General features: G+C 42.7%; 1 protein-coding gene and 1 long non-coding RNA gene across 2 annotated transcripts in view; one reads left to right on the top strand and one right to left on the bottom strand.

Annotated features, from left to right (window-relative positions):
* The window catches only part of LOC308184913, a 65,436-nt gene that overhangs the window by 3,994 nt on the left and 40,320 nt on the right, over positions 1–21,122 (bottom strand). The gene's annotated exons all lie outside the window — the stretch shown is intronic.
* Positions 199–21,122, top strand: part of LOC308184788 (Golgi phosphoprotein 3-like) — a 38,788-nt gene continuing 17,864 nt past the window's right edge. Inside the window, exon 1 of the mRNA XM_080572345.1 lies at positions 199–673. Within this exon, the coding sequence (XP_080428471.1) occupies positions 461–673 (213 nt within the window). The 5' untranslated portion in view covers positions 199–460. The remainder of the gene's footprint in view (positions 674–21,122) is intronic.

Below are 21,122 nucleotides of genomic sequence, written 5' to 3'. Positions count from 1 at the left end.
TCCCCCTTCCTTTCCCTGTCCCCCTCCCTCTGTACCGCACTTCGCCCGTCTGTTGCTGTGGAACCCCCCGAAACCCCCCGCCCCCCTGCCCACAGCCGCCCCTCCCGGGGGACCGCCCTCACTGCCCCTCAGAGCAGAGCGGGGCGGGCAGGAGGTGGGGATGTGTCGGGTCCCGCTCCTGTTGCTCGCTGCCCTTTCCGGTGCCTCCCCCCCGACCGCCGCTGCCACATCCTCCGCTGACATCAGCCCGCGCCGCCATATTGGGCGAGAAGCGCACTCCTCCAGCTCCGTCGCCGTAGGGGAGGACGCCGGCCGTCTCCACCTCCCCCACCGTGGCCGAGCCCTAGTCCCGCTCCTCATGAGTCCTCCCGGCCGGCCGCAGCCGCGGTGCGGGTAGGGCCGAGGTGGGAGCGGCTCCCGCGCTTTCCTCCTCCCCGCGCCCTCCCCGCCGCCTCCGGCCATGACTTCCCTTACCCAGCGCAGCTCCGGCCTGGTGCAGCGCCGCACCGAGGCCTCCCGCAGCGCCGCCGCCGCCAAGGAGCGGGGGACTGGCGGCGGCCTGGAGGACGAAGGCCGTCGGGACGAGCCGGGGGACGACGAGAAGGGCGACTCCAAGGAAACGCGGCTCACCCTCATGGAGGAGGTGCTACTCCTCGGCCTCAAGGACCGCGAGGTGCGGCGGCCCCTGAAGGGAGGGTGGTTTGTCGGGGGGTTGTGGGGGGCGCTGACGGTGAAAGGGAGGTCGGGGGAGGGCGTCGACGATGTAGGGTGCGGGGGGGATGGGGCGGGGAAGGTGCGGGGTGACTTGAGGCTTTGGGGCAGGTGCTGGGAGAGAGGGATCTTTTAAAGAAAACAAGGCTCCAGGGTGACCTCATTGCAGCTTTTCAGTATTTAAGGGGACTTATTTAAAAAAAAAAAAAAAAAAGGAGAGTGGCTCTCTGCTCAATTGGATAATGACAGGACAAGGGGGAATGGTTTTAAACTAAAAGAGGGGAGATTTAGATTAGAGGTTAGGAGGAAATTTTTCACTGAAAGGGTGGTGAGGCACTAGCACAGGTTGCCCAAAGCAGCTGTGGCTGCCCTATCCCTGGAGGTTCCCGAGGCCAGGCTGGATGAGGCTTTGGGCAGCCTGGTCTGGTGGGAGGTGTCCCTGTCCATGGCAGAGGGGTGGGACTGGATGGGCTTTAAGGTCCCTTCTAATCCAAACCATTTTGTGATTCTCTGTTCGTGATGTTGCTGGAGGACAGGGTGTGTGCAAAGGGGTTTGGAGGAGGTGGGGAAGGCACTTGAGGGAGAGTTGGCCCTCCCCCCCCCCCTTTGGATATGGGGCTGGTGGAAGGGTTTTTTAGTTTGTAGCATCTCAAGGAAGGCTTGAGGAAGGGTTTGGCAGATGGGTACCCCGAGGTGAGGGCTAAGGCCTCCAGACGGCACTAGTGCTTGGCTTGAAGGCCTGTGTAGGCCTATGATGTTTATTATTCCTCCTCCAACTTACCTGTAGCTCTTACCTGGGAGACTTGTCCACGTTTTGTCAGACACAACTATATTGTACTTACAGGGCTTTAGGATGTGCAGCAGCTCTTTCTAAAAAGACTTCAGACTAATGCACATGAAAAATGTCTTAAAATTTAAGGAGATACATGTGACAAAAATAGGTTTTGAGTCCTAAGTGGGTCAAAATGATAATTCAGTGTTTTTATTGAATTTACAGATTGTTCACCATCGTACTGTGAATAACAGAAGGTATATTTCTACTGGCAGGGAGGTCAATTTTATATTGATTATCATTTGGAAGGGATAATCAATATAAAAAATACGCACACTGCTGAAAGTCAGCCCTATCAGGGGAAATAGTTTGATATGGTGTGTGGTGAAGCATAATATGTTTATTTCAGATCTGAGTTATAATATGAATTTCATTAAGTGGCCTGCTTTATTTTTTGCTGTAAACTAATGAAGACAGCTCATTGATTTGGGTGGAAGTATCTTGAAGTTGTTCCTGTTTATGAGCACAGAGTAACGGGGGGGAAAAGCTGATAAGTTGTATGTTCTTTGACAGTGCATTGCATCTAAAATAAATTTGCTGGTTGATGATGATTAGATTAAAGAGTAGTTTTCCTGCTTAATGTTTGTTTTCTAATGTGTGGGGGTGTATCTGTGTACATACCTGCTACAGTAACGTGCTTTATTTCTCTCTGGCTATGTGCTTCAGGCCATATTCTTATAATCCAATTTTTTTTTCAGATGGACATTGCCATGGCATCCTAATAAAGTCAGTAGATATTCACAATGATGTGTGCTTCTACCTGTTGACTCTGAAGATGTATGTGCCTATGCGCATTTCTCTTCTGACTCACCTGAATAGCTGCAGGGAAGTGTTAGGCGTGCCAAGGCAGGTTTCTGTCAGGTTTGCCTACAAGAAAGATGCGATAGACTGGGTGATCTTTCAGCCCCATTTCTCATGAATCTGTGGTAAATCTGCTGAATTTGTGGGTACTGGGCTGTAAAGATTTCAAGTTAGGTAGTGTTCTGTCTGCCTAGGAATATACAGTGTAAGTATTCCTAGTACATGAAAGTTAGTAATTAATATTGGGCCTAAAAAAAATCCGGCTTTGCACTGGTGTGCATCAAAATTATAAATCACGTGACTTTACTAAGAGCAGCAGGGGCACATGCTACAGATAATGTATTATTTCTTAGAATGAAAAAAATAACTGATTACAGTGATGTGGATATTCATGACTCCCTTAAGATTTTGCAGTTGAAACATCAGCCAAGAAGAATGGTAATGTCATCTCTAGGGTACGGGGCTTATGTGCATAAACAGCATACACAGTTCCTGAGGTTTGTTAGACATGAATCACCAGGGTTTGTTTTGGTTTTGTGTCCATTGTGCCTCTCTCCCTTATAGTAAATAAAGCTCTTTGTCTTTTCTATTTTAAATTATAGGTTCATTTTTAAAGATGAATTTTTTGTTCTCTATTTTTTGAATAAGTAAGCAAAAGAAATTTATGCAACTGGGAATGCTTTTTATAAAGTTTTTACTTCCAGTAGAGTTGGTTCCCAATGACATTTGTGTGAGTCTGTCTTATGACAGCAAACAGAGAAAAAGTAAAATAAGGTCTGTGAAGTATGATTGTGAAACTACACAAAGTGTAAGGGAAAGGCAAAGGCAGGTATGTGAGCTTTAAACTCGACTGAAAACCAGTAAATCTAAAGCTGGGAACATCCTTCCTGTTTAACTAAACACTAAATTATTTTATCCTCTTGGAATAAAATAATAATTTGGCCTCAAGGCTGAATTGGTGTAAGAGCATGTTTCCCTGAAAATAGCTTCTCTCTGAGAAGACACTGATAACTGCATCGATAAATTAGCTTTGAAATTTTGGGGGGTAATTTTTTTTCTAATGTTAAACACTGGTGAATATGGCATAATACAATGTAAATTGTGTACGGAATGCCTTTCATGCAAGTAGACACAGTTTATAATTTGTACATGTAGGTGGAAGAGCCTTTACTCTTAGAGTTTTGCAGGAAGATTCAGGCAGTGATGGATAGATGAGTTGTATGTTTTTAGGAGATTTAGGTACTTACGTGAATCCTGCTTTCAGAACAGAGCAAGGCCTTTAACAGCCATAGCAGAACTCTTGAGTTGTTGCATGGTTGTTGCTGCAGTATTGGTTCAGTGATGTGAATGTCTAGCTGCCCTAAAGTACAGTACGCCTCAGCCCATTCTTAATGCTTGCACACCGTTAACTGCCTTTACTTGTGCCTTCCCCCCCAGTTTAATCTTATTAAAATGTAGTTTATGTAGGGCTGGTTGCTCTTTTTTTTTCCACCAGTGGTTCCTCTTCATTTGTGTCTTCTATATATATGTAACTATTTCTGTATTCCAAAGTCAAGATAGGTTGCAAGGGGCATATGCTGAAATGCCCGCATATAATATGACAAATGCCGTGTCCTTGGAGGAGCAGGTAATACACTGGAATAGAATGCATTACTACAATTCTAGAGGGAGCATCCTTGAGGAAATACTTGGAATCCCTTCAGAAATAAAGCTGGGAATGGGAGTCATGCTCATCCATTTAGAGCAGAGCAATAGCCTGTTGCTATAGGAATAAAAAATAATCACTGAAATAAAATACTTTGCTGTATTAAGTTAAAAATAGTTTTGCAGTAGGATAGGTCAAAGCTGCAGTGGAAGGGAGGCTATTATGTAGAACTCCTGAAGCATCTAAGGTCACTGCTGCCAAAAGAATGGAGTAATAAATACTAACAGCTTATTTGAAAATGACAGCTCAGAGATGAGTATAGACCAGTTTGTTTGTTATGGCTCTTCTGGACATCTTGTGACTCTGTCCCATAGAAAACTGAGAGGCTGCAAGGTGGCTGTGCTCTGTGACTGTCTCTGTTTCATTTGTGTGTATATATATATTTTTTTCCTTTTTGGAGTAGTAGTAGTGGGGAATCTATTCAAATGCAGCAACGCTCACAGCTGTTCCTGTACACAATGTGCCACAGATCAACAAATTGAACTAGCTATAGAGACATGGCACCTACTTCTGTAGATCAGATAATTGTGCTTAATAAGATAAAAATACTTATTTGATCTGTAACTATTTCCTTATTTGCTAAAAGAAAACTCGTATGAAGTCTGCTGAAATAATAGTCCCACGCTGTTGCAACAGTGAATATTTCTGGATTTATTTATCCTTTCTTTGGTGAACACCAAAGAAGTGAGAGTGAAGCGGTGTTCAGTCACTTTGTTCAGTACAGAAGTTTTCTTGGATCTTTGCTACTCACATTGGTTCATTTATTACTGAAAAGTTAGTGTTGCAGTAGTCTTACAGCGTAGCTTTCTGTTCAAGCAGTTCCTGTGAAGGTTTTTGGGTTGTATTTTCATTGTATGGAAATAAGCAAGTTATCAGGGAGGTGTTTTGCCTGCTTTAAATGTGGTGTTTTGTGTTGATCAGATTAGTGCTAAAATGAAACTTATTCTTTATTCCTCTTACAAATCTGAGCAGCTGGGTTTGTTACTGAAATGTGTTTTAATCCTAAAGAGTTTTTGTTTTTTTTGAAAAGTAAGAAGAATTTTTAAAAACATCTGGATTATGGGTGGCATTTTCTATAATCTTAAAATTTGGATTTGTGGAATTCATATTGTGATGCAGAAGTGGTGTGTGTTTTTTTTTCCTCCTGTGTAACAAATAAATTGTGGAAAGTCGTCTTGGTATCTCTAGTTTTCAATTGTGCTTTTCTATTTAATAAAAAGCTTCAGTACTAGCCAGAATATCAACTCCAGAGCTCCCAGGTTTTGCTGAAAAAATTCTGGGACAAATGAGTGAAACGTGAGGAGGTGTCTGTCGGGAATTCACATCAGAGTTGAAGAATGATGTATGAATGTTGAAACCTTGACAAAGACATGCTTTTTCTCAAAAGTTCAAGGCCTAATAACAACAAAGTGTGTAATGTCTGTGATGAAAAATTCTTTCATAATTGCCTACCTTTCTGGTCTTATTTTTGTTTTCATGACCATACATAAATTACAGGTCATCAGAAGAGATGAGGCATGGGAGGAGGAGTACCCAAATTCTGAGCACTACAAGATGCAATGAAGTACCTCTTTGCCAGGCTTCTCAGTAAAACCTGCTGTTTTGGGGCTCTTTGGAGGACATGCTCATCTGGAGGCAGCATTGTAGATACAAGTTGACTTTATGTATTAAAATAGTGTTTATTTTTCATGTTTCTTCATGCAGACAGTGTGGTTCTCCCTGCTCTTCTAGCATGGCTAATTTGTAATCTATATTACTTATTTGTGAATATCTTCAAGTGTAGTGTAGTTTGTTCTTTAATCTCAAGCTGTCTAGTGTAGGAAGGCCAGACAAAAATTTGCCAGAGCCTTTCTAGTGATACTTCTAAATTTTTTAAGTGCTCTTAAAAAGCAAAGCTGTAACTCTTCTTCCTCTCCTACAGCAAGGTGATTTTTTTGAAAATTTTGCATGAGGTATACATGAGAAAGTATGGCTGACTAATCATGGAGTAAGTAATCATGGAACTGAAAAAATAACATTTTACATTAAAGAAAAAGTGGTGTTCAGATGTTTTTTTTTTATATTCAAGTATTTCAGGAACTGCTGCGCTTAGCTCTGTTAAGCTACATGTAATGGGCCTTCTTTTCAAGGCTAAATTGATCAGCCAAAGTGCTGCAGACAGTAAGAAAAGTTAAGAATGACTGTTCTACTTGGAGCAAATGACTACTGCACATGTTCACTTGTGTTGCAGTAATTCCAGTTTCAGTTACAAGACACATACAGAACAGCCCTCTCTGAATATAGTCCCATCAGGTAAAGCCGGGTTGTATCTTTCACCAAAGAAGTTGGTCCAGAGTAACAGTTAAAATTGCAGTCTAGCTAACTGTAGATGTGAGATCAATTCTGGTTTTTAAAAAGGGAAAAAAAAATGAAGTCGTGTCTTTTTATAATTATCTAGATAATAATAAACTTTATTGAAGCTTATTGCTGTCAAAACCAAAAATAAACTTTTGCATTTCAGGGAAGTTTTTTCTCATGTCTAGATTTTAACACAAACTTCAAGTATGTTCTCAGCTAACTGTATTCTTGTATTCCAGAACAGTCTTCTGTTATTCTCTCCTCTTTTAGGAGGGAATGGATAGATAAACAATGAGAGGAGACAAGGCAAGCTATTATTAAAGAGTTCCTTAAGCAAGACCCTAACCCTGAACATTATATTCTCAGCCATGCATCAATAGATTGGGGTAAGCCTATACAGTTCCTTGCCAAAGGAAATCGACTTGGGACTTGTTAGAGATTTCTGCCACAGAAGCTGAACTTGGTTTTGTGTTTTAACCCATCTGGCATCGTGCCCTACTGTAGTGTCATGGAGTATCGGATTTTCTTAGAGGTAAAAAAAAATCTATAGCTGTTAGACTTAGATAAGATTAATACAAGAGCTTTGAACGTGTATTAGAAAGTAACGGAGATTCCCTAGGTTATTAAAGCACATACAGAATTTGACCATGTCTGCTTTTCACTGTCAGCTGCAGCTTCTGTGCTCTGGTGAAGCTTGTCTTCAGGTAGATTAAATTGCAATAACCTGCAGTGGAAAGAAAATAACATCTTTTTATCCTCTGAAGGTGAAAATGGATTAACATGTATAATAAATACCTGTGGTGAGGTCAGCCTTATATTATCTTGATGGTTAAAACAATTTTAGACATTCCAACCTGTCTTCCAACTAATGCCACAATGAAGTTTTTCCTTTTCTCTTCTTCCATCATTGTTTTCTATTGTTTGCATTTTTACCCCACTCCTTATGAATGTGTTTATGTTGGTAAAAGGACTTCTAATTGGTTCTCTCTGGATTTGAAGGTCATTTGTATGTTTACAGGTTAATTGAATGGAATCATAGAATGTCCTGGGTTGGAAGGGACCTCAAAGACCGAATTCCAACCCCCCTGCCATAGGCAGGGATGCCACCCACTAGATCAGATTGCTCAGGGCCTTATCTAACCTGGTCTTGAACACCTCCAGGGATGGGGCATCCACAACCTCTGGGTAGCCTGTTCCAGTACCTCACCACTCTCTGAGTGAAGAATTTCCTCCTAACCTCTAATGTAAATCTCCTCTCTTTTAGTTTAAAACCAACTTTAAACTCTTTTAGTTTTAACTCTTTTAAACTCTTTTAGTTTTTCCCCCTCATCCTGTCATTATCCAACTGAGCAAAGAGTTGCTCTCCATCTTTTTTATAAGCCCCCTTCAAGTACTGAAAGGTTGCGATGAGGTCCCACTGGAGCCTTCTCTTCTGTAGGCTGAACAACCCCAGCGTTCTCAGCCTTTCTTCATAGGAGAGGTGCTCCAGCCCCTTGATTATCTTTGGCCCTCCTCTGGACCTGTTCTAACAGCTCCAAATCCTTCTTGTGCCAGGGTCTTCAGACCTGGATGCAACACTCCAAGTGGGGCCTCACAAGGGCAGAGAAGAGGGGGATAGTCCCATCCCTCTCCCTGTTGGCCACTCCTCTGTTGATGCAGCCCAGGATGCGGTTGGCCTTCTGGGCTGCAAGTGCGTGCTGCTGGCTCATGTTGAGCTTTTCATCCACCAGAACCCCCAAATCCTTCTCTGCAGGGCTGCTCTCAATGAGTTCTTCTCCCAGTCTGTGCTCCTGTCTGGGATTGCCCCAGTCCAGGTGCAGCACCCTGCACTTGGCCTTGTTGAACCTCATTAGGTTCACGTGGGCCCACTTTTCAAGCTTGTCCAGGTCACTTTGGATGGCATTCCTTCCTTCTATTGTATTGACTGCACCACTCAGCTTGGTGTCATCTGCAAATTTGCTGAGGGTGCACTCGATCCCGCTTTCTATGTTGTTGATAAAGATATCAAACAGTACTGGTCAGAGGACAGACCCCTGAAGGGCACCACTCGTCACTGGCCTCCACGTGGACACAGAGCCATTGACCACCACTCTCTGGGTCCAACCTTCAAGCCAATTCCTTGTCCACTGAATGGTCCACCCATCAAATTCATCTCTCCGATTTGGAGACCAGGATGTCATGTGGGACCATGTCAAAAGTCTTGCAGAAGTCCAGGTAGATGACATCGCTTGGTCTTTCTTTGTTAACTGATGCAGTCCTCCATCGTAGAAAGCCACCAGTTTGGTCAGGCATTATTTGCCCTTGGTGAAGCCATGCTGGCTATCTCGGATCACCTCTGTCTTGCATGTGCCTTAACATTGCTTCCAGGAGGATTTGATCCATGATCTTGCCAGGCACAGAGGTGAGGCTCATCTGTCTGTAGTTCCCTGGATCCTCCTTTCTATCCTTTTTAAAAAGTGTCCTGTTGTTTTCCTTTTTCCAGTCACCAGGGACTTTGCCTGACTGCCAGGACTTTTCAAATATGATGGAGAGAGGCTCAACAACTACATCAGACAGTTCCCTCAGGACCCTGGCATGCATGTCATCAGGTCCCATAGACTTGTACGTGTTTAGTTTCATCAGGTGGTCTTGAACCTGTTCTTCACTTACAGTGGGTGGGACTTTGCTCCTCCAGCCTCCATCTACGGGTTCAGGGAAAAGAGATGTGGGAAGCCTGTCTGCCAGTGAAGACAGAGGCAAAGAACTTGTTGAGTACCTCAGCCTTTTCCATGTCTGTTGCTACCAGTTCACCCTTCTCATCCATCAGAGGGGGTACACTCTCTTTGGCCTTTCTTTTCTGAGTAATGTACCTATAGAATCCCTTCCTGTTCTTTGCATCCCTTGCCAAGCTCAGTTCCATCCGTGCTTTGGCTTTCCTGATCCCATCCCTGCACATCTGGACCGCATCCCGGTACTCTTCCCAGGCCATGTGTCCCTGCTTCCACTGCCTGTGCATTTCCTTCTTGCACCCCAGTTTGCCCAGCAGGTCCTTGCTCAGCCATCCTGGTTGTCTGCCCTCCCTGCCCACTTCTTTACGCAGGGGGATGGAGAGTTCTTGCACTCTAAGGAAAACATCCTTAAAGAGCTGCCAGCTCTGTTCAGCTCCTTTGTCCCTAAGGACAGTGTTCCAGGGGATCTCAGCTATTAGGTCTTGAAATAGCTTGAAGTTTGCTCTTTGGAAGTTCAGGGTCCTGATTTTGCTCTTTGCCAGGCCCATATTCCTCGAGATCACAAACTCAGCCATGGCGTGGTCACTGCACCCTAGCCTGCCTCCAGTCTTGACCTCTTTAATGAGCTTTTCTGCGTTGGTGAGCACCAGGTCCAGTAACGCTTCTCCTCTGGTTGGTTTGTCTAGTACCTGCACCAGGAAGTTATACTCAACGCACTCTAGGAACCTTCTGGATTGCTCACAGCCTGCTGTGTAGTTTTCCCAGCAGACATCCGTGTGGTTGAAGTCTCTCATCAAGATGAGAGCATGTGAGCATGACGTTTCTTGTAGTTGAAGCAAGAATGCCTCATCCACAGGCTCCCCTTGATCAGGCAGCCTGTAGTAGACCCCAACCACAAGCTGTCATTTATTGGTACAGTCTTTAACTCTCACCCACAAGCTCTCAACCTGTCCGTGGCTGTTTCTCAGAGGCAACTCTTCACAATCAATCCCTTTCCTAACACAGGGCAACACCCCCTCCCTTCCTTCCCTTTCTGAAGAGTTCTGAAGAGTTTGTAGCTCTCTATTCCAATGTTCCAGTTATGTGATCCATCCCACCATGTTTCTGTGATAGCAATCAGGTCATATCTGTCTAATTGCACCATGGTTTCCAATTCCTCTTGCTTGTTTCCCATGCTGTGTGTATTGGTGTAGAGGCATTTCAGCTGGGTAATCAGTTGTATCACGTTTCCAGAACCCTTCCAGATTGCATTGGGGCAGTTCACAAGTCTTCCCCTGCTGTTACTTAGTGTTATCAGGTATGCTTTCTTCACCACTCAGAGGTGCATCCCCCTTCCCCCACCACATCTAGTTTAAAGCCCTCCTGATAAGCCCAGCCAGAAGAGCTCCCTAAGAGCTTCGTAGAAGTCCACGAAAGGACTTAGCTGAGGAAAAACAGATGCTGGCTGGTTGCACAGGAGGAGTTGCACAGGAGGAGTTGCACAGGAGGAGTTGCACAGGAGGAGTTGCACAGGAGGAGTTGCACAGGAGGAGTTGCACAGGAGGAGTTGCACAGAACTAGAGTAGAATTGTCCATTATATTTCTGTTGTGTCTCCTGTGCCCACAGCGAGCTATCAGCAGTTTGAAGCTTATTAGATTTTTGGCAGAGCAAAATTCTGTATGCCTCATCTGTTTACCAACTGATAAAACTAAATTTCCAGTTTTCCTGGCTGCCAAGTATTAAAGTATTTTAGTGGCCTATAGGAAATATATAGAAGAGGTATTTGAAATGCTTGTTAAAATATTAAAATTTAATTAGCAGATTAGATAAATGTATCGTTTAACACTAATTAAATTTGCAAGGCACCATGTATTAGCCAATGTGTCAACCAATATTACATCAAATTAAGTATTTGTGCAGGTTGGAGACATAAGCAGCACTTTTTTTTTGCAATGCTTTTGAAAGTTTAACAACTTTTTAGTAACTTCTGTACCTGCTTTTCTGGTATTTCTGTGTTTAGATGTGTGATTGTCAACCGTTCCTACTGACATGGCAGTGTATATTATCTAAAATTGTTCCACCCAGTCATGTTACATAGAATACAGTTTGAGAAACGTTGATCTGAGGGATTCAAATGATAAGAATGAATTTGCAGTTGTTTCTCCAAGTAGTGACAGGCTTTTCCTATGTGTTACCGAGAACTTGGAGAAACTTGTTTTTTGTACTTTGTGTGTTCATTTTTACAAAACTTGTTTACTTATTTTTATGTTGAGAAGCTTCTTGCAATGATATTCTAGAATAATAAACCAAAATAATCTGTGTTTATTATTCTAATATAAGCACTTCCTGAAAAAGGATGTGGTTGAAGCTTTTAAGATTAGCTAGAGAAGTCAGGTACCAGATTTGTTGGACAAATGCTTCATAAATATGCTCAATGTTAAATTAAGCATATATTGCGTAAATCTCGCTGACTTCCACACGAGATTCAGAAGTTCTGTTTGTTCTTCCTTATAGAATGATGATGTTTCTAAATAAAACAGTAGCTTCCAAGGGGGTTTCTTATCTAAAAACTGTAAACTTATAACAGTAACTCGGTTATTGACTTTGATCTGCATGAGATTTTTGCTTAAAGTTGCATTATCACAAAAAAAATTGATTTACTTACCTGCAACAGGATTAATTTTTAACTTTTTAATCAGTGATTTTACTTTCAGCTAAAAGGATAGGAACAATGGAATTGTACAAAGAATTGTCCGAATTTGAGATTCACTTGCTCTTCTTTGTCTTCTCCTGCCCCTATCTGCTGGGATCTCCATTTAGTTGTATAACTTGACCTGAATATCCAAGAAGATGTAATGTGTTTGTTGTAGAAGAATGTTGATAATAGGTGCATTTGGAATTCATAAAATGAACCTTTTGGTTCAATATGGAGGAGTGAAATTTTATGTTAAAGCATAAATTATAATAAATGATTATGTGAACATCTGGCTTATGAACATATACTGCTTGTTTTTTGTATTTTACCTCTTTGGATTTGATAACAGCTTTAAGGAGATGTTGACGTTCTTGAGGTGATTCCAGCTACTTTCAAAAATTTAAAATAGTATGAGTAATCTCAGAGACTACATAAAGGGAACAGTATATTAAGGTGGCTCTCCTCTTTGTGGGGGTTATGATAACCCCATGCTCCTCGAACTGCTAGCATTCTTCATTAAAATATTTAAAAAGCGTTTGGCATCAATGATGATAGCTGTGCAGCAGATAATCTGTTGCAAGCCACTTTACAACTTATGTCAGTGAGAGGATGTAAGGGGAGGGAAACAGCCATCCCTGACATGAAAACTGTGGCAGAAAAAATCCCTATTGCCTTTTAACCTGCTGCAGTGCACCTGGACAGTGTCTGTTGTTACTCCTTTGCCCTCTGTACTCCCTAGCTCTCTTCCTGTAGATCCCTAAATTATTGCTTCAGACAGGAACTCCTTGACTGAAAAAGTGAAAGTTGAGTTGCAATTGTGATCAAGTCCTTAATGAAATAAGACTTGCAGTAGCCAACGTTTCAAGAGTAATTATCTCTGCTTTTTGCAGTAGGTTTCAAAACTGATGCGAGTCTCTTGAAGGAAGGATAGTTGAAAAGCTGTACAGTTCAAGAGGTGCTTATGCTGGCAAAATAGTTAAATGCTAAGATGTTATTTTGTTCTCAGTTTTTCTGTTAGCTTTTTCCTCCCTGGTGTTTCTTGCTGCTGTTTTAAGTACCTCTAAGAAAAGATACTTGAATTTATGTACATACAAGCATTCAGGTATTCTTGCTTCATGACGCACCATGCTGTGTAAATGCTAGAAGACTCCCTGATAATTGTGCAGTGCAACATATAACTTCTACCAGCAGACCACTCAGATTGTTGCTTTGTACAATCCTACAAATGACCCAAACTGACTTCCACAGTTGTTCCACATTTGCTTTATTTGGTCCATCTCAGGCTATACATCTGTTGACAACTATTTTTCCTCACCCTCATCTTCAAAAGAGAACTGAACCACCTTGTATTTTTTACGTCTCCTGAATCGTGGCTCACGAGCAGGCCATGAGGTCTCCAACACTGGATCTTTATAATGTTGACATGTAAATTTGATGAAGTTGATGAATGAGACCTGGAGATAAGTGACCTCAATAACATCCTATGATGCCACCAGGCATGGAATGTTTTCCAGTATGTTTGTCATCTGTGATTTCTGAGAACATACCATAAATAGTCTGCTACATATCAGGAAAGAATAGAAGGCAATGAAGAAAGCCACTGTTTGGGAAAGCTAGATACTTGTTAAACATATATGTAATATACATATACATAATAAGTTTTGTCGTGGAGCTTTTATACTGCTGCCACTGACGCAGTACTTGAATGCCATCCATGCAGAAGTAATATAATAGCAAACTCCAGCAGAGTTCAAGAAGTCTGGTATTTTCTCTCTCAGCATCCAAGTAGTAGAGCTGGTTGAAAATCTTCTTTTGAAGTATTCTTCTAATGGGAAACAGGCTACCTGTAAATTTAGGTTTTACTGTTAGCTAAAGCAAAAGCTTTCTTTAACCTAGATTGTGACTCCTGGCTGAGAAATCCTGAAGTTAGGAGTTTCATGTCTTCATGGTAGACTCTGAGCTGTATTGCTTTGGAGCTAGGACTTTCAAGCCCCTTGGGAACTGTAATTGTTGTTTATTGTGGCTTTCTGTTACTTCCCAAGTTGGCCAGCTCCTATTCTGATGGGGCTATCAGGGTTCAAAAGGGTTACGTGTTTTTTTTTTTTTCTTCTTTCTTTCTGGTGTCTCTACATGAAGTTTCAGAAACTTTACTAAATTTTTTAAGTCTTTTGGTTTGTGTCTTTCATAGAAGAAGAACTTGGAATTTCCTGAGAACAGGAATTTGGGATTTTGGGTAGCTTCAGTGATGTTTCTGGTTCAGAATGTTCCCCTTTAATTGTTTGGTTTATTTCAGTTTGGTTACAGTAGATCTCTTGTCTTGCTTTCTATGAATAGATCTCATATCTTGCTGATATTCACTTGCTCTGGCTCTGTGGTCTGTAAAGTAATCTGTAATAGTGTGAGGCTTGCTGGGTTAGATCAGGGAATGCACTGGCGTCTGCAGTATGTTGTAGAAGAATCTGTAAACGGCTAGTCTTAACCAAGTAATTTAAATGTGAGTTTTATTACTGTATGTGTATCTTGAAGCCTCGCGGTTGGAACTCTGCAAGTACTTTTCTTCTCTTCCTTTCTTTTGAATCTGAAATACTTCCACAGATTTTTCAGATTTCCCCACCCTGTTCTGATCTCAGCCAGGTAGGCTAAAACTGCTGGTCTCCTGTTGTGAGTTAATTGAAGAACGAGAGAGAGAGAGAGAGAGAGAGAGAGAGAGAGAGAGAGAGAGAGAGAGAATGTGTTTCTTCTGTAATGGGAAGGGTTTTTTTAAGTAATTCTTATGGATGAAACAAAGTATTCTGAAGTAAGACATTACATGGTCCCATACAAATCTTTTGCCCTCATTTTTAAAAGGTATTTTTTTTAACCTTCACTCTGCAATCTGTTAGACTTTCTCAGACAATATTTTGAGATAACTGCTGTTAATGTGAAATGGCATCAGCAATTAAATATTTTTTTTTCATTGCTACTGCTAGGTGGCTTTAATTTGCACTTGGGATAGAGAAATTATTGAACTTTTTCTTAATAGAACAAGATTGACAATTGTCTGGAAACTGAATAGAGCAATGAAGGAGGTAACTGAATGACTGCTCTGTGAAGGCTGGCTGTTTAATGCTTAAGTGAAACATTTTTTGAAGTTTCTTGCAAGTTTTTTTTAGCAGCATTGATTGTGTAGAAATTGCGAACACACTTGGCATTGGTCTTTACCAAATACCTGTAGTTGTTCTGGTCATGTTAAGGTCTTCTCATTCTGATTGTTACGTGCTTGGTCAATTATAATGGTCATTGGTGCAGCAGCTTTTGGGATCTGAGATGAAGAAAGTGTTGTCTTATTTGTTACTTGATTTTTTTTAATATTTTCAAGTCATGACATTTGAGTAATTTATGAATTTTAAATATCCAGAAACTTAAATTTTGAGTGTCGTGGAAAATTGGAAATAAATGTGTTCTGTGGGAGTGTACTCTGATACTTCTACAACTTATTCTGTAATAGTACTGAGTGATTCAACAAAATACTTGAATAGACTCTGCACAGAATCCTGGTGTTATCAGTGTTGTGTATGTTTTTTCTCTTTTTGAAAAAGTTTGTCTTTCTTGCTGTGGCTTTGTTACAGCATAACCAGATGATGGCACTAGACTTTTTGTAACCACAGTGAAAATGTTTTACCTGCTTTAAGACATCATTTTTTTGTCTGTGCAGGATTTCTCACAATTTCTAGCAATCCTTATAAACGCTCTTTTGCAAGTCCTAGGACTCTATTCTATTGTAAGTATAGTTTTGTGAAGGTTGAGTTTCGGGGATCTTGGCAAGCTGGGTAAGGATGTCCTTAGGGAATAACATAAGTGAAGGATTTGAGGGATGTTGGTAGGACCTTTCAAGTCGTGGTCTTTTCCCTGTGGGGTGTGTGCATGGGCCCTGCCCCATTGTGCTCTGCATGCCAGCATCTCTAGGGGACTGGGTCCTAGCACATGATTACACTGTGCTGTATACAGATGTGAGCTTGTGGATTCCAACTGCAAGAGCTTGTGCCTTGCTCAGCAAAGCTAGACCCAGTGTGTTGGTAAGGCTTGCTTGCTTGAATGTGTTTTAATATAATCGTGCGGCTTTTCTACCCTTCTTGGAGCCAGGAAGAGAATAAGATGGCTGTTCACCATATATACTGTAAATACTTTCTCTGCCTTGTCTGCCCCATCTGCTTGAACACATCTAAGGAAATCCATGAGGGTTGCAGAAACTCAATCCTTTATAAACCCAGAAGTGAAAATCTAATGTATTTTATGTTACAGGAGCATGAGGTGGGGAAGCAGGCAGCTGTAGGAGAGGGTGTCGCGGGCAGGTGGTGGGGACATGCAGCTGAAGAGGCAAAGTAAACATGGAAAGTAGAAGGTAAGGTGGTAGGTTGGTAATACTCAGGCATAGAGCCATGGTCAGGAGATGGGTGGGATTTAGGTTCCAGGTAACTAAAGGCTAACTGAACAGGAAGGCTTGTGTCAGCTGGGAATTGGGGAAGGGGCGTGCAAAGAGGAGAAAGTGAATAAATGCTGCAAGAGGTGATGGGAGGGAAATGGTGTAATGAACGTGGATTTTGGATAACCTATTCTTTAAGTAGAAAGAAGATGTTGGTGTTAGTTACGTGCTTTGCCATACTTGAGTGGAAAGTTTAAGCTTTCAAAGTTAATAGAGTAGCAAGTTTCCATTGTAAACTTTATTTTCATTCCCCTTTATGCTTGTCTAATAAAAGTACTTTTTAGAGTTTCTAGGTCAGCTCAGAAGAAAACCACTTTTGTGCTGTTTCTGTAAATAAATCACAGAATCACAGAATCGTCTAGGTTGGAAGAGACCTCTAAGATCATCTAGTCCAACCTCTGCCCTAACACTAACAAGTCCTCCACTAAACCATATCACTAAGGGCTACATCTAAACGTCTTTTAAAGACCTCCAGGGATGGCGACTCAACCACCTCCCTGGGCAGCCCATTCCAATGCCTAACAACCCTTTCAGTAAAGAAGTTCTTCCTAATATCCAACCTAAACCTCCCCTGGCGCAACTTTAGCCCATTCCTCCTCGTCCTGTCACCAGGCACGTGGGAGAATAGACCAACCCCCACCTCTCTACAGCCTCCTTTCAGGTACCTGTAGAGAGCGATAAGGTCGCCCCTGAGCCTCCTCTTCTCCAGGCTGAACAATCCCAGCTCCCTCAGCCGCTCCTCAGAAGACTTGTTCTCCAGACCCCTTGCCAGCTTCGTTGCCCTTCTCTGGACTCTCTCGAGCACCTCCATGTCCTTCCTGTAGTGAGGGGCCCAAAACTGAACACAGTACTCGAGGTGCGAGCCTCACCAGAGCCGAGTACAGGGGGACAATCACTTCCCTAGACCTGCTGGCCACACTGCTTCTTATGCAAGCCAGGATGCTGTTGGCCTTCTTGGCCACCTGAGCACACTGCTGGCTCATATTCAGCTGCCTATCAACCAGTACTCCCAGGTCCTTCTCTGCCAGGCAGCTTTCCAGCCACTCATCTCCCAGCCTGTAGCGCTGCTTGGGGTTGTTGCGCCCCAGGTGCAGGACCCGGCACTTGGCCTTGTTGAACTTCATACAGTTGACCTCAGCCCATCGCTCCAGCCTATCCAGATCCTCCTGCAGAGCCTTCCTACCCTCGAGCAGATCGACACACGCACCTAACTTGGTGTCATCTGCAAACTTACTGAGGGTGCACTCGATCCCCTCATCCAGGTCATTGATAAAGATATTGAAGAGGACTGGCCCCAGTACTGAGCCCTGGGGGACTCCACTAGTGACCGGCCTCCAACTGGATTTGACTCCATTCACCACAACTCTTTGGGCCCGGCCATCCAGCCAGTTTTTAACCCAACAAAGCGTACGCCAGTCCAAGCCACGAGCAGCCAGTTTCTTGAGGAGAATGTTGTGGGAAACGGTGTCAAAAGCCTTACTGAAGTCAAGGTAGACCACATCCACAGCCTTTCCCTCATCCACTAAGCGTGTCACTTGGTCATAGAAGGAGATGAGGTTCGTCAAGTAGGACCTGCCTTTCATAAACCCATGCTGACTGGGCCTGATCGCCGCCTTGCCCTGCAAGTGCCGCCTGATGACACTCAAGATAATCTGCTCCATGAGCTTTCCCTGGCACTGAAGTCAAACTAACAGGCCTATAGTTCCCTGGGTCTACCCTCCGGCCCTTCTTGTAGATGGGCGTCCCATTTGCTAGCCGCCAGTCGACTGGAACCTCTCCTGATAGCCAGGACTGCTGATAAATGATGGAAAGCTCCTCTTGTTTGTTGCCCATGCTGCGTGCATTAGTGTAGATGCACTTCAGTCGGGCCATTGCCTTCTTCCCCGGCTTTGCCATTGTTCCCCCCGGCACAGCTCCAACAGGCCTTCTTTCAGCCCCATCCCCCTTCTTTCCTAGTTTAAAGCCCTCTCAACGAGCCCTGCCAGCTCCTGGGCTAGGATCTGTTTTCCCCTTAGAGATAGACAGTTAGATAGACAGAGATATGACAGTTGTGAACATTCTTATCATTGAATCAATGGAGATAAAAAATTGGCTTGTGAGCCATTCATAGCTTAAAGCGCTGTTCTAATGCGATTGCTGTCAGATAACAATTCATTACCTTTTAAGACACACACCTTGCTTAGCAACTATAATGAAATAAGTATTTCATTGAGTTAAGGTGTTTATAAAATTAGAAAAGACTTGCAAGGAAGACATACAGCAAAAACATTTGGTGTTGTATTTGGTGGGAATATTAGTGCTATTTAAGGGTATTAAATAGTGGAATGGCTTGCATCTGTAAACAGTGGTCTTTGATCTTTAATGCAAGTGTTTTGAGACTGCTAGGTATTTGGAACAGACTAGGTATTTGGAACAGAAGTTGTGGGGAGCTAGGGGTCATCCTCTTCTCACAGATAACCAGCGATAGTACTAGAGGGAATGGCCTCAAGTTCTTAATGGTCTTAATGATTCTAGGATTCTTCACCGTCCCTCTATTGCCTCTTTAATAGGCAGTAGTTCTGTAATGCTGAGCGTTATTTTTTCTCTTTTCTGTACCTTATTCTAGTTGTGCTGTATGCCACTTGAGGTAGGTGTCAAGGAGCTGTTTGCAGCACTGAAGATAAATGTTCGCTTCTATTCTGTTTCAGCTACGCCAGGAAGTTTGAGTTAATTTAAAGGATGATTTAGACTGTTGTGTGCTAACCTGACCTTCTCTGAAGGTTTCTTCAATTGTCTGAAGTGTTTGCAGTAAGAGCAAAACATTATCCATCCATCTGTTTGAACTACCTGGAAAGACCAGCATAATGGATTGAAAAATGTTGAGGATGACACTGGCTGTTACATAATACCTCCTTCCTCACTTTGTAAATAGTGATATAATTTCTGTATACTGAAATAAGATGTTCCTTCTCTTGGATCCCCTGCAAACTCTGAGCCTGGGGAAAAAAAAAAGTGAGGCAGTATACATTCTTATAACTTTACTGTCATCAAACCCACTAGAGCAAGCAGTTTTGTTTATGAAGGTCATAATCTTTTTGAACTGCCTTTCAGGATCACTTGATTAAAAACTAGCAGATGATTGTGCTGTCTCCTCCCTCGCAGATTTTAAAGACCTGCCTGGATAAAGCCCTGAGTAACTCAATCTGACTTTATAGCTGAACCTGCTTTGAGCTGGAGGTCGGGCTAGAGATCTCCTGAGGTCCCTTCCAACCCGAATTATCCTAGGATCATTTATTTCTCTGCAGCCCACAGCTTGTGGCCATGTATGTTGAATAAGTGCTGGAGCCAAGGATTTTACACCTGGTAATTGCTGCTGGGAATAGTGTAGTTAACATCACCTCCTTGACAAAGGCTTTAAATTCAGTTTTCATTACTAAACAAGGGAAAGGTTTTTAGAACTTAAACTACTTGCATAATAATATAACACTTTTTGTGAATAGAAAAAGTATATATTATGCCACAGCTGTTTGTCCAGTAGATTTTTAGTTTGCATATGTGTTGTCTGATTTCATTTTTTTATGTAAAGAGACTATTTGATTGGAAATAGAATGTAGGAATCCTTTTTTTTTTTTTCATCAAGCAAATATGGCACCTTATCTTACTTTTTTTTTTTTTTTTGGCAAAGAAATGTCTGGTGCTTACCAAAAACAACATACAGAATGGCTGGCTTCTGGATAGGCTGGACCGATGGGCTGAGGTCAACTGTATGAAGTTCAACAAGGCCAAGTGCCGGGTCCTGCACCTGGGGCGCAACAACCCCAAGCAGCGCCACAGGCTGGGAGATGAGTGTTTGGAAAGCTGCCTGGCAGAGAAGGACCAGGGAATACTGGTTGATAGTTGGCTGAATATGAGCCAGCAGTGTGCTCAGGTGGCCAAGAAGGCCAACAGCATCCTGGCTTGCATAAGAAACAGCGTGGCCAGCAGGTCTAGGGAAGTGATTGTCCCCTTTTACTTGGCTCTGGTGAGGCCGCACCTCGAGTACTGTGTTCACTTTTGGGCCCCTCGCTACAAGAAGGACATGGAGGTGCTCAAGCGAGTCCAAGAAGGGCGACGAAGCTGGTGAGGGGTCTGGAGAACAAGTCTTACGAGGAGCAGCTGAGGGAGCTGGGATTGTTCAGTCTGGAGAAGAGGAGGCTCAGGGGCGACCTTATCGCTCTCTACAGGTACCTGAAAGGAGGCTGTAGCGAGGTGGGGGTTGGTCTATTCTCCCATGTGCCTGGTGACAGGACGAGGGGGAATGGGCTAAAGTTGCGCCAGGGGAGGTTTAGGTTGGATATTAGGAAGAACTTCTTTACTGAAAGGGTTGTTAGGCATTGGAATGGGCTGCCCAGGGAAGTGGTTGAGTCACCATCCCCGGAGGTCTTTAAGAGACGTTTAGATGTAGCCCTTAGTGATACGGTTTAGTGGAGGACTTGTTAGTGTTAGGGCAGAGGTCGGACTAGATGATCTTGGAGGTCTCTTCCAACCTAGACGATTCTGTGATTCTGAGAGTAGCTGATACAAAGCATCGGTTTTGAGTAAAAAGGATGAATAGATAACTCCTCAAATGCCTTTCCAACCTTATGTCTATGGCCTTTTAAGTAAACATCTGTGACATTTCAGTAATGGTTTTCTACTAATTCAGTGTTTTTGTAGAATTTTTGTAGAATTTTTAGAAGTATGGATCATCTACGTAATAAAGCTCTTGAAAATAGCTAAGTGCTAAATGAAAACTTTTTTTTTGTTCCTAGAAATCTATATTTAATGGCATGTATTAGTTGGTGACTGGGTTGTACGTCTAGTGGACTTCAGGTGTGTCCATCTGGTATCTATACACTGGGAGCTGTCATTTGCAAATAAGATAAAGTTGTAT

The sequence above is a fragment of the Anser brachyrhynchus genome (assembly GCF_964034855.1).
Source record: "Anser brachyrhynchus genome assembly, chromosome: W".
In the NCBI taxonomy this organism is placed as follows: domain Eukaryota; kingdom Metazoa; phylum Chordata; class Aves; order Anseriformes; family Anatidae; genus Anser; species Anser brachyrhynchus.
Note: the sequence above shows the minus strand (reverse complement) of the source record. Positions and strands in the feature narration are given on the sequence as shown.